The following is a 14,232-nucleotide window of genomic DNA, read 5'->3' on the forward strand; positions in this document are numbered from 1 at the left end:
AAAAACCATAGCCTTGACTAAATGGACCTTTGTTGGCAAAGTAATGTCTCTGCTTTTGAATATGCTATCTAGGTTGGTCAAAACTTTCCTTCCAAGGAGTAAGAGTATTTTAATTTCATGGCTGCAATCACCATCTTATGGGAACTTAGGAGAATTTAAATAGTGACACTTGGAGTCCAGGCATCATCAACCATGACAACCTTATTAAAGATCTTCTAGGAAATATTCTCCCAGTTACACCATAGGAGGCAGTCATTTTATTGAGTATTTAAAAAATCAGCTCTAAATCCTGTGTTATAGCACTTTTCAATGAAAAAAAGTAAGTTATGTCCATCTTGGACTCTCTCAGCTTCATGTTGACCTGCTCTCCCTAGTCTTCCGTAAATATAAGTTGTTGTAAGTCTCTGTGTTGTTTGTGCATGTATAGGTGGTAACTGGAAAGTTTCCATAATCACCAGTGACTTGCCAAATGCCGGGACCAGCTCACAGATTTATATTATATTGTATGGACAACATAGAAGTTCAGCCCCCATATATCTTTATGGAGCCGATGGAGCCCGATTTCAGGATGGTCATGAAGACACATTTACTGTGAGTAGCAAAACTTAGTAAAAGCTGATAACGCAAGGGATGCATCTAGTAGGTATTAATACTTTGGAATGAATGCAGTCTGTTGAATTGGGTGCCTCTTATCATAACAACATGTGTCTTGCAGAAGCTCAGTCAAAAGTAGTGTGTGGCAATTTTTTTGCTCCGGATTGCACATAAGTAAAACTGCAATATGGTAAGAGACAACAGCTAGAGAGAAATACTGGATGACCAGCATTTGTTGTTTCTGTACTCATGGCTGTCAGGAGCAAGGGCTGTGCCTTTCTGTGTGAGGCTTTAACAAATAAGCCTAAAAGTCAAGGTCAAAAGGGAAAAATGATCAAATAAAGGAAAGCACAGAAGTTGTCAGCAAGTGGTTAGGTCTTGGCTAGACCCACTGAGATCAAGATATAGGGAGAAACAGAGGTAGCAAAGATGAAGCAGGGGAGACCAGCAGTGGAACTGTTTTCATTTCAGTGCTCATGTGGGCTCAGTAGTTTTGGCATGTGGGCTTAGTTGCCAAACAGCACCTGGCATCTTAGTTCCCCCACCGGATCAAACCCACGTTTTCCTGTATCGAAAGGCAGATTCTCAACCACTAAACCTCCAGGGATGTCCCCTCCATTATGTTTTTTGTATGTTATTTTCATCCATCTCAAGATATTTTTAAATTTCCCTTGCAATTTCTTTGACTCATTCATTGCTGAAGTATGTAGTTTAATTTACACATATGTGGGGATTTTCCAGTTTTCTTTCTTATATTTATTTCTAGTTTCATTCCATTATAGTTAGAAAAGATACTCAATTGTCAAAGCCTACTTGGTGACATAACATATAATCTGTCTTGGAGAATATTCTATGTGTATTTGAGAAAACTCTATTACTATTTTTTAAAATTATTTATTTTTAGTTGAAGGAGAATTGCTTTACAATATTGCATTGATTCTACCAAACATCAGCATGAATCAGCCACAGGAAAACTCTGTATTCTTGCTTGTTGGAGTGGAACCTTCTGTCTGTTAGATCTAGTTGGTGTGTAATGTTGTTCAAGTCCTCTGTTTCCTTACTGATTTTCTGTTTAGTTGTTCTACAGTTATTCAAAGAGGGGAGTTATTCAAATTGTCTCTGACAGTTTTTGTAAAATATTTCTTCATTCAGTTCTGTCCGTTTTTGCTTCATATATTTTGGCACTCTGTTATTAGGTGTGTAAATTTGTATAATTTTAAGATCTTGTTGATTGATTATTCTATCAGTATATAATATTGTAATAGAAGGTTTTAAAAATGGATTTTATGAAATTACGCAGAAAAAAATCCCTGTGGTTCCTTTACAGATCACGGTTGGAGACATTGGGATGCTCTTTAAGATCCGTGTCGGTCACACCAACTCCGGGCTTTCCCCTTCCTGGCACTGTAAAGAGGTAAAGAGGTACCCACACTTCCATCCTTCGCCACATCCTTGTAAATCCTGCTTGGGAATCAGACTTTGTACTGTGAGCTGATGGAGTCAAATCTGGGTCTTTTAGTCAGTGTATTCCTCAAGGGAGCAATATCATGTGCTATTAATAATTTAACACCTAATTAATTGAGAGAAGCACCTCAACCAAACAGTCCTCTCACCTCTTTGCAAAGAAAACACTTGGGACTCTGTAAAAACTCACACTGCTTCTTGATACGGTTGTGCACTAAGTCACCTTTGTTATGTCCAACTTTGCGACCCTATGGTCTGTAGCCTGCCAGGCTCCTTTGTCGATGAGATTTTCCAGGCAAGAATGCTGGAGCAGGTTGCCATGCCCTTCTCCAGGGGATCTTCCCCAACCAGGGACTGAACCCACATTGCTTATATCTCCTGCACTGGCAGGTGTGTTCTTTACCACTAGCGCCACCTGGTTGTAATAGTGATGGAAACATGACTAGGTGGACGTTACCTGCTTCAGAAGAGTTGTAAAAATAGTTCATTTCCCTTGGTGAAATAATTATCTACTAGACTGGAATGCCACCCCTCAAATTTACTCTACTCATGCTAAGTGACATAATGTTCCCTGAATACTTTCAGGAGCAAAAGAAGGCTTAAATTTTCTACATTGTTCAGAATTAAAAATTTTACTTATTCCAGTGACTGCAGAAATGCACCTCTTTAACACTGGAAGTCACACAACTTGTCATCCCTTTTTATGTATGGTATCTACATCTTTTGTCATTTCAGAATAAATAATCTTTAAGCAAGTTCTCAAAAGGCAAAGAACACCCAGTCAAACCCCTGATATTCTTGGCAAACTTCTTCTACAGTTTTATAATATATGAGAAAGTTAATGAAAAATTCATGGAAGATGAGTAAATATGTTTTATTTCATTAGCATAAATATATATTTATTAATAATGCCATTCTTTTACATTAAAGACACAAAAGATCCTGAAGCAGAATGCAAAAATGAAATTTACTTTATGAAAACACAGAGTGTAGAAGTCAGATTTCAAAATTCAGGATTACTGCCTGGCTTCTATATAAGATACTTTTTTATGCTATTTAGAGCTTTTGAAGTATGGTATCCACATTAATATGTAAATGATTATATATGATAATACTGTCTTTTATTTTTCTCTCTTAGTGAGCTAAACTAATTTATGAAAGTGGTCACTAACTTATTTGGTTAGTAACCAATAAGCAATATTATGTGGATTATGAAGCTGGGATGCTGAGACAGTGGTTAAGTGATCTGAAAAAGTTATTTAATATTGTCAAGGAAAAACAAAAGTGTCAGGCCGAAAGTTTTTAGTGTGTTTCTGTCTATGGCGATTCCTCTCTCATTGCAAGGCCACATGTTTGCCTGAGGTTTACCTCACCCGTCCTTCAGCACCAGTGAAAAGGAGATGTTTTTCATCCAAGGTCTTATCCTGAGTATATAACACCCTTACATAACTAGCAAATCAAGATGCTAGATAATAGGTAGAGGATTTTCTGTTGAATTTTTATAGTACTGTTTAGAAGTTTGAAATGTAAATTTTTAAGTAAGCTAACTTGTGCCTATAACTTGAAGGGATTTGAATGAAAACACAGAGCCTTTATAGCAATAATGATACATGTCCACAGTCCATAAAATAATCATGTTGCTTTTATGAACTTCATCTTGTTTTTTATAGTTTATTTAAGGAAGTTTACAAAATAAAGCATTTCAAATGGTAATTTATTTTGTATTTCTCAAATGGTCTTCCTTGGACTGTAATTAAAAACCTGACCAAATAGTGGTGGCAGAAGGGAATGGATTCTGTTTTTGGGGAGCCTTGCTTAAAATGTGATGGGATTTTATGAATGCAGGTTTCTGGGGTTTACCAGGGCCCATGGAGACAGTAGGTTTAGGAATCAACAATCTACCTTTATTACAATGTGATTTTCTAAGCACAGTAAAGTTGAAAATCTCCGATTTAAGACATTTTAAAGATAGTAAGATTAATTTAACAGAAAAAACAAGAGCTCATTGAAGCTTTTAAAAGAATAATAGTACCCTACTCATCAAAGGCTAGATTTTAGAATCAGAAAACGTATTTCTACTTTTCAGTGATTTGGGGGCATTCGTCTGATCTTACCAGAATTTATTAACATCTTTGTTTAAGTCCAAGATAAAATATGGTATAGAAAGTGTTAGTCCCTCATTTGTGTCTGACTGTTTACTACCTCATTGACTGTAGCCTGCCAGGTTCTTCTTTTCATGGAATTCTCCAGGCAAGAATACTGGCATAAGTAGTCATTCCATTCTCCAGGGAATCTTCCTGACCCAGGGGCTGAACCTGGGTCTGTTGTATTGCAGGCAGAGTCGTTACCATCTGAGCCACCCGGGAAGCCCTAATACTGTATAATAGGTACCAAATAAAGAATGATACTTTGAATGTCTGTAATTGCTAGGAACCCAAAGAAGGAACTATATTGATCTGAATCTGTATTGCATGAAATCTAAGCTCATGCTAGTGTTTTAGAAAATCATTTTAAAATTAAAAAAAGTCATTACTAAGAGGTTGGAACAAGGAAGTAATAGATTTTTAAAAATTGTAATTATATTTCCAAATAGGAAAATATGGATGACTCTTAGAAAATTTAGGAGGAAATTGGCATGTTTGGCATTTCAGAATAGAGAAATAAGAAACTGAAAAATTTCAAATTAGAGAAAAGAAATGCCATTGTACTTGAGATAGCAATAGAAGAAATTAGCACTTTTCTTGTGAAGTGTTCAACAGCTTTTACTAAAAGAAAGTTGAAAGCCTTCTTCAGTGTCAGGCTTGGACACAAAATTGTATTTGACTCTTTGATAATGTATTGTGTTCTTTAGAAGTCATACTGTTTCTGTTATAGATCAAACTGTGGGACCTGAATGCTGGAAGACAGTTTCACATACCTGTTCAACGATGGTTGGCACGAGATCAAGAGGATGGGGAAATCTGTCGAGAATTTCCTGTTTTGAACAAGGGGCAGCCCATCCTTCCAGGTAGGGCAGATCCACTCCAGGTAGCACGAATAATGCTTGCTTGCCTAAATGTTGAAGGACAGGGAAACTGAACCCATGTTGAGTAAATAAATAAGTGAATGATTAAGAAACTGCTTACTTCTCACAAATTGCCTCTGCAGGAATGACAGCTGCATCTAAATATTTTTTAGTTGTTTCATGTACTGGCATTCAGGAATATGTTCTTGTCAACAGTTAAGCCTGTAGGCAGGTCGACTGAAATGCCTCTTAATCAAAAACAGAAAATTTATTCTTAGAAGGTCATGAGAGAATTGAATGTCCAATGAAGTTATTCCTGGGCTGAAAACATACAAGTCAATGTATGCTTTGCTTATCAGGCTCAGCCTTATTTTTGAAAATTTATCTATTTGATTTGAAAATGAAAACAGGATGGCTCAATAACTTCCTGAGCATTTGGCCAAAAGCAGGGGTGCGATCAGGACTTGTGTAAATGTGGATGAGAAATAGGGTGTGTTTAGAGTTTGACAGTCACTGCTCATGGCCACATGAATTTAGGGTGATTCTGTCCAAATATATGTTTGCTCTTGTGTCTGCTGGCTTCTGCTTTGGAGGAGAACAGGAAAAGGGAATTATTAGATGGGCAATTGATAAAAACAGATATTTCTCCAGTTCAGAACATTGTCTATTAAAAATATGCTGTGGGAGAGGGAGAGGGTGGGATGATTTGGGAGAATGGCATTGAAACATGTATACTATCATGTAAGAAATGAATCGCCAGTCTAGGTTCGATACAGGATACAGGATGCTTGGGGCTGGTGCACTGGGATGACCCAGAGAGATGATATGGGGAGGGTGGTGGAAAGGGGGTTCAGGATTGGGAACTCATGTACACCTGTGGTGGATTCATGTCAAAGTATGGCAAAACCAATACAATATTTTAAAGTTAAAAAAAAAGAGCACAAAAAATATGATATCTTAATTTTCTAAAGAAATAAATGATAAGTATTATGTGAAGTTGAAGAAGAGCTCCACAATGTCATAGAAGCTAATACTATGTTTAGGTATGTAATAACTTGGGCTTCCCTGGTGGTCAGACAGTGAAGAATCTGTCTGCAATGTGGGAGACCTGGGTTTGATCCCTGGGTCAGAAGGATCCCCTGGAGAGATGGAGAATGGCAACTCACTCCAGCATTCTTGCCTGGAAAATTCTATGGACAGAGATGTTTGGTGGGTTCCAGTCCATGGGGCTGAGAAGAGTTGGACATGACTGAGGGAGTAACACTTTTCACATAATAACTTGTGTAACTTAATAGGAAGCATGAGTTGCTGAAAAATTTGCAGAGACCGATAATTCCTTGGTGGTTTTTAAATATGGTAATGAACTATTTGTTAAATTTTTGAAGTTAAAATATTTTTGAAAAGATATGAATAGTTCTGTTTGCTGAAAAGTGAAGGCTCATGTGAGCCTTGTTCTCACCGTTCATAAGCCTTTCCCTCAACACTTTTTGAGTATTCTTCTCAACACTCTTCCTCATCAGCCCACCCTTCACCTGGTGGGGGAGACATTCCCTAGGTGCCCTGTCCTACCCACTGTTAGTAATGATGCAGAGGTCACGTTTGCTTCTTCATCTCTCATTTTAATTGTAAAATTGCTCAAAGGAGGCATTTTCTGCAAATACATACTGGTTTCCCTTGCCTTCCCTACGGTAATTGTTGTGTGTGTGCTAAGTTGCTTCAGTTGTGTCTTACTCTGTGTGACCTTATGGACTATAGCCTGCCAAGCTCCTCTTTCCATGGGATTCTTCAGGCAAGAATACTGGATTGCCATTTACTTCTCCAGGGGATCTTCCCAACCCAGGGATTGATGTATATACACACATATGTATCAATGTAATATGCATATATATATTTTTTATTGTGGTAACAAATACATAACATTAAATTTACTGTTCTAAACATTTGAAAATGTACAGTTTGGTAAGTATATTCACACTGTTGTGCAACAGATCTCTAGAACTTTTTCATCTTACAAAGCTGAAATTCTGTTTCTTCTTGTGAGAGTTTGGGCAGATTGTGTTTTTCAAGGAATTGTTTCACTTCATCGAGGTTATCAAATTTGTGGAAATAGAATTTTCCATGATGTTCTTTTATTATCATTTAAAACTTCCACAGGATCTATAGTGGTTCTCCCTGTTTCACTTCTAATATTTGTAACTTGTATCCTCTCTCTTTTTTTGCTTAGTTAGCCTGGATTGAGGCTTATCAATTTTATTGATCTTTTCAAAGAACCAGCTTTTGGTTTCATTGATTTTTTTTTTCCTATTGATTTACTGTTTTCAGTTTCATTGATTTCTGCTCTAAGTCTTATTTCTTTTCTTATTACTTCCTTTGGATTTAATTTGTTCTTCTTTTTCTAGTTTCCAAAACTTAGATGATTAACTCTAGATCTTTTTTTCCTAATGTATACATTCAGTGCTATAATTTTCTCTAAGCATTACTTTTTTCTGCATCCCACAAATTTTGATAAGTTGTATTTTCATTTTCACTTAGTTCAGAACATTTAAAAATTTCTCCTGGGAGTTCTTCTTTGACCCATGTGTTATTTAGAAGTGTGTTATTTAGTCTCCATATGTTATGGGATTTTCTAGTTATCTTTCTGTTATTGATTTCTAGTTTTAATTCCACTGTGGTCTGGAAGCAGACAATGTATGATTTCTGTTCTAAGTTTGTTAGGTGTGTTTTATGGCCCAGACTGAGGTCTATCCTGGTAACTATCCCATGTGAGCGCGGGAAAAATATGTATTCTGCTGTTGTATGAAATAATCTATTGACGTGTATTATAAACTATTGATCAGTAGTGTTATTGGGTTCACCTATGTCCTTACTGATTTTCTGCCATGGGATTTATCCATTTCTGAGAGAGAAGTGTTGAAGCCTCCACTATGGTAGTGGATATATCTCTTTCTCCCTGCAGTTCTATCAGTTTTACCTTCTATAGTTTGATGCTCTGTTAGGATTATCACTATCTATCATAACATTAAGGATTATCATGTCTTCTTGGGGAATTGACCCTTTTATTATTATGAAATGCTCTATTCCTGAAAGCCTTTCCTGTTTGACATGTGTTCTGTTTGAAAGTTAGTTCTCTGCAGCCTCACTTCGGGATAAGGCAATGGTACCCCACTCCAGTACTCTTGCCTGGAAAATCCCATGGGTGGAGGAGCCTGGTAGGCTGCAGTCCATGGGGTCGCTAAGAGTCGGACACGATTGAGCGACTTCCCTTTCACTTTTCACTTTCATGCAGTGGAGAAGGAAATGGCAACCCACTCCAGTATTCTTGCCTGGAGAATCCCAGGGATGGGGGAGCCTGGTGGGCTGCCGTCTATGGGGTCACACAGAGTCAGACATGACTGAAGCGACTTAGCAGCAGTAGCAGCAGCTGTTTGAAATTAATACAACTATTCCTGTTTTCTTTAGATTAGTGTTAGCAGGCTATATTTTCTCCATCAATTTACTTTTAATTTATGTGTATATTTACTTTTAAACTGGTTTTCTTGTAGACAACATATGTGTGTGTGTACTAAGTCGCTTCAGTCATGTCTATCTGTGTGTGACCCCATGGACCGTAGCCTACCAGGCTCCTCTGTCCATGGGATTCTCCAAGTGAGAATACTGGAGTGAGTTCCCATGTCCTCTTACAGGGGATCTTCCTGACCCAGAATCAAACCCGCATCTCTTATATCTCCTACATTGGCAGATGGGTCCTTTACCATTAGTGCCACCTGGGAAGCCCAAACAACATATAGTTGGGTCTTATTTTTGGATTCACTCTGACAATCTCTGTTGTTCAACTGTTTTTTTAAAATCATGATGTTCAAAGTAGTTATTGATATAATCAGATTAATATCTACTGTATTTGCTACTATTTTTGTTACTCTTATTCTTTATTCCTATATTTATATTTTACTCTTTTTCTGTCTTTTGTGGCTTCAAGTGAACATTCAATTGAGAAACTCATTCTATTTCTCTCTCTCTCTTTTTTTAAAGCATATCTGTGACACTTAAAAATTTTTTAGTGGTTGCCCTACTGCTACTGCTAAGTCACTTCAGTCGTGTCCGACTCTGTGTGACCCCATAGATGGCAGCCCACCAGGCTCCCCCGTCCCTGGGATTTTCCAGGCAAGAACACTGGAGTGGGTTGCCATGTCCTTCTCCAATGCGTGAAAGTGAAAAGTGAAAGTGAAGTCGCTAAGTCGTGTCCGACTCTTAGCAACCCCATGGACTGCAGCCTACCAGGCTCCTCCGTCCACGGGATTTTCCAGGCAAGAGTACTGGAGTGGGGTGCCATTGCCTTCTCTGAGTGGTTGCCCTAGAGTTTACAAATATATATTTACAGCTAATTTGAGACCACTTCAAATCACACTATATGTTTTCATGAGTAGTATGAATATCTTTAAAAAATTATTTATTTATTTTAATTGGAGGCTAATTACTTTACAATATTGTAGTGGTTTTTGCCATACATTGACATGAATCAGCCATGGGTGTACATGTGTCCCCCATCCTGAACCCCGCCTCCCACCTCCATCCCCATCCCATCCCTTAGGGTCGTCCCAGTGCACTGGCCCTGAGCGCCCTGTCTCATGCATTGAACCTGGACTGGCAGTCTATTTCATATATGGTAATATATATGTTTTAATGTTATTCTCTCAAATCATCCCACCCTCGCCTTCTCCCACAGAGTCCAAAAGTCTGTTCTTTATCTCTGTGTCTCTTTTGCTGTCTTTTGCATATAGGGTCATCATTACCATCTTTCTAAATTCCATATATATGTGTTAATATACTGTATTGGTGTTTTTCCTTTGACTTATTTTACTCTGTATGATAGTCTCCAGTTTCATCCATCTCATTAGAACTGATTTAAATGCATTTTTTTAAATGACTGAGTAACATCCCATTGTGTATATGTACCACAGCTTTCTTATCCATTCATCTGCTGATGGACATCTAGGTTGCTTCCATGACTTAGCTGTTGTAAACAGTGCTGCAGTGAACATGGGGTACACGTGTCTCTTTCAGTTCTGGTTTCCTTGGTGTGTATGCCCAGCAGTGGAAATGCTGGGTCATATGGCAGTTCTATTTCCAGTGTTTTAAGGAATCTCCACACTGTTCTCCATAGTGGTTGTACTAGTTTGCATTCCCACCAACAGTGTAAGAGGGTTCGTTTTTGTCCACACCTTCTCCAGCATTTATTGTTTGTAGATTTTTGGATAGCAGCCATTCTGACTGGCATGAGATGGTACCTCATTGTGGTTTTGATTTGCATTTCTCTGATAATGAGTAATGTTGAGCATCTTTTCATGTGTTTGTTAGCCATCTGTATATCTTCTTTGGAGAAATGTCTGTTTAGTTCTTTGGCCCATTTTTCAATTTGGGTCATTTATTTTTCTGGAATTGAGCTGCAGGAGTTGCTTGTATATTTTTGAGATTAGTTGTTTGTCAGTTGCTTCATTTGCTATGATTTTCTCCCATTTTGAAGGCTGTCTCTTCACCTTGCTTATAGTTTCCTTCAGTGTGCAAAGGCTTTTAAGTTTAATTAGGTCTCATTTGTTTATTTTTGCTTTTATTTCCATTACTCTGGGAGGTGGGTCATAGAGGATCCTGCTGTGATTTACATCAGAGAGTGTTTTGCCTATGTTTTCCTCTAGGAATTTTATAGTTTCTGGTCTTACATTTAGATCTTTAATCCATTTTGAGTTTATTTTTGTGTATGGTGTTAAAAAGTGTTCTAGCCTCATTCTTTTACAAATGGCTGATCAGTTTTCCTAGCACCACTTGTTAAAGAGATTGCTTTTCTCCATTGTATATTCTTGCCTCCTTTGTCAAAGATAAGGTGTCTATAGGTGCATGAGTTTATTTCTGGGCTTTCTATTTTGTTCCATTGATGTATATTTCTGTCTTTGTGCCAGTACCATACTGTCTTGATGACTGTAGCTTTGTAGTATAGCCCGAAGTCCAGTAGGTTTATTTTTCCAGTTCCATGCTTTCTCAAGATTGCTTTGGCTATTCGAGGTTTCTTGTGTTTCCATACGAATTGTGAAATTATTTGTTCTAGTTCTGTGAAAAATATAGTTGGTAGCTTCATAGGGGAGAAGGCAATGGCAACCCACTCCAGTGTTCTTGCCTGGAGAATCCCAGGGATGGGAGAGCCTGGTGGACTCCCGTCTATGGGGTCGCACAGAGTCAGACACGACTGAAGCGACTTAGCAGTAGCAGCAGCAGCTTCATAGGGATTGCGTTGAATCTATAGGTTGCTTTGGGTAGTATACTAATTTTCACTATATTGATTCTTCCAATTTGTGAACATGGTATATTTCTCCATCTATTTGTGTCACATTTGATTTCTTTCATCAGTGTTTTATAGTTTTCTATATACAGATCTGTTGTTTCTTTAGGTAGATATATTCCTAAGTATTTTATCCTTTTTTTTTTTTTTTTTGCAATGGGGAATGGAATTGTTTCCTTAATTTCTCTTAACAATGAGAAAACCATACTGTTTTCTCATTGTTAGTGTATAGGTATGAAAGGGATTTCTGTGTGTTAATTTTATACTCTGCAACTCTACTATATTCATTGATTAGCTCTAGTAATTTTCTGGTGGTGTCTTTAGGGTTTTCTATGTAGAGGATCATGTCATCTGCAAACAGTGAGAGTTTAACTTCCCCTTTTCCAATCTGAATTCCTTTTAATTCTTTTTCTTCTCTGATTTCTGTGGCTAAAACTTCCAAAACTATGTTGAATAGTAGTGGTGAGAGTGGGCACCTTTGTCTTGTTCCTGACTTTAGGGGAAATGCTTTCAATTTTTCACTATTTAGGATAATGTTTGCTGTGGATTTATCATATATGTCTTATTATGTTGAGGTATGTTCCTTCTATGCCTGCTTCCTGGAGGGTGTTTGATTATAAATGGATGTTGAATTTTGTCAAAGGCTTTCTCTGCATCTATTGAGATAATCTTATGGTTTTTATCTTTCAATTTGTTAATGTGGTGTATCACATTGATTGATTTGTGAGTATTGAAGAATCCTTGCATCCCTGGAATAAAGCCCACTTGGTTGTGATGTATGATCTTTTTAATATGTTGTTGGATTCTGTTAGAATTTTGTTGAGGATTTTTGCAACTATGTTCATCAGTGATATTGGCCTGTAGTTTTCTTTTTTGTGGCCTCTTTGGTTTTGGTATTAGGGTGATGGTGGCCTCATAGAATGAGTTTGGCAGTTTACCTTCCTCTGCAATTTTCTGGAAGAGTTTGAGTAGGATAGGTGTTAGCTCTTTTCTGAGTTTTTGGTAGAATTCACCTGTGAAGCCATCTGGTGTTGGGCTTTTGTTTATTGGAAGATTTTTGATTACAGTTTCAATTTCTGTGCTTGTGATGGGTCTGTTAAGATTTTCTATTTCTTCCTGGTTCAGTTTTGGAAAGTTATACTTTTCTAAGAATTCGTCCATTTCTTCCAAGTTGTCCATTTTATTGTCATAAAGTTGCTGATTGTAGTCTCTTATGATCCTTTTTATTTCTGTATTGTCTGTTGTGATTTCTCCATTTTCATTTCTAATTTTGTTGATTTGAATCTTCTCCCTTTTTTTCCTGATGAGTCTGGCTAATGGTTTGTCTATTTCATCTATCTTCTCAAAGAACCAACTTTTAGTTTTGTTGTTTTTTGTTGTAGTCTCCTTTGTTACTTTTTCATTTATTTCTGCCCTAATTTTTATGATTTCTTTCCTTCTACTAACCCTGGGGTGCTTCATTGTTCTTTTTCTAGTTGCTTTAGGTGGAAAGTTAGGTTATTTATTTGACTTCTCTCTTGTTTCTTGAGATAAGCTTGTATTGCACTGCTTTTACTGACTCTCATAGGTTTTGGGCTGTTGTGTTTTCATTTCCATTTCTTTCTATGCATATTTTTATTTCTTTTGTGATTTGTTGGTTATTCAGAAGCATGTTGTTTAGCCTCCATATGTTTGTATTTTTAATAGTTTTTTTTTCCCTGTAGTTGACATCTAATCTTACTGCATTGTGATCAGAAAAGATGCTTGAAATGATTTCAATTTTTTTTAACTTACCAAAGCTAGATTTATGGCCCAGAATGTGATCTGTCCTGGAGAATCTTCTGTGTGTGCTTAAGAAAAAGGTGAAATTCATTGTTTGGGGGTGAAATGTCCTATAGATACCAATTAGGTCTAGCTGGTTGATTGTATCATTTAAAATTTGTGTTTCCTTGCTAATTTTCTTTTCTTTTTTTTTTTTTGCAAATTTATTTTTTTTTATTTTTTTATTTTTTAAATTTTAAAATCTTTAATTCTTACATGCGTTCCCAAACATGAACCCCCCTCCCACCTCCCTCCCCACAACATCTCTCTGGGTCATCCCCATGCACCAGCCCCAAGCATGCTGCACCCTGCGTCAGACATAGACTGGCGATTCAATTCTTACATGATAGTATACATGTTAGAATTCCCATTCTCCCAAATCATCCCACCCTCTCCCTCTCCCTCTGAGTCCAAAAGTCCGTTATACACATCTGTGTCTTTTTTCCTGTCTTGCATATAGGGTCGTCATTGCCATCTTCCTAAATTCCATATATATGTGTTAGTATATTGTATTGGTGTTTTTCTTTCTGGCTTACTTCACTCTGGCTTACTTTACTTCCTTGCTAATTTTCTATTTGGTTGATCTATCCATATGTGTGAGTGGGGTATTGAATTCTCCCACTATTATTGTGTTACTGTTAATTTCCCCTTTCATACTTGTTAGCATTTGCCTTACATATTGTGGCACGTCTATGTTGAATGCATATATATTTAAAATTGTTCTACCTTCTTCTTGGTTTTAGAAAAGGCAGAGGAACCAGAGATCAAATTGCCAACATCTGCTGGATCATGGAAAAAGCAAGAGAGTTCCAGAAAAACATCTATTCCTGCTTTATTGACTATGCCACAGCCTTTGACTGTGTGGATCACAATAAACTGTGGAAAATTCTTTAAGAGATGGGAATACCAGACCACCTGACCTGCCTCTTGAGAAACCTGTATGCAGGTCAGGAAGCAATGGTTAGAACTGGACATGGAACAACAGACTGGTTCCAAATAGGAAAAGGAGCACGTCAAGGCTGTATACTGTCACCCTGCTTAT

General features: G+C 37.3%; 1 protein-coding gene across 2 annotated transcripts in view; it reads left to right on the forward strand.

Annotated features, from left to right (window-relative positions):
• RP1 (RP1 axonemal microtubule associated) overlaps window positions 1-14,232 on the forward strand; it is a 140,435-nt gene that overhangs the window by 54,064 nt on the left and 72,139 nt on the right. For both annotated transcript variants that reach the window (XM_069600019.1, XM_069600020.1), the window contains exons 4-6: window positions 428-591; window positions 1,922-2,008; window positions 4,933-5,065. In XM_069600019.1, coding sequence (XP_069456120.1) covers window positions 428-591; window positions 1,922-2,008; window positions 4,933-5,065 — 384 coding nt within the window. The remainder of the gene's footprint in view (window positions 1-427; window positions 592-1,921; window positions 2,009-4,932; window positions 5,066-14,232) is intronic.

The sequence above is a fragment of the Ovis canadensis genome, chromosome 9 (genome assembly GCF_042477335.2).
Source record: "Ovis canadensis isolate MfBH-ARS-UI-01 breed Bighorn chromosome 9, ARS-UI_OviCan_v2, whole genome shotgun sequence".
Classification (NCBI taxonomy): domain Eukaryota; kingdom Metazoa; phylum Chordata; class Mammalia; order Artiodactyla; family Bovidae; genus Ovis; species Ovis canadensis.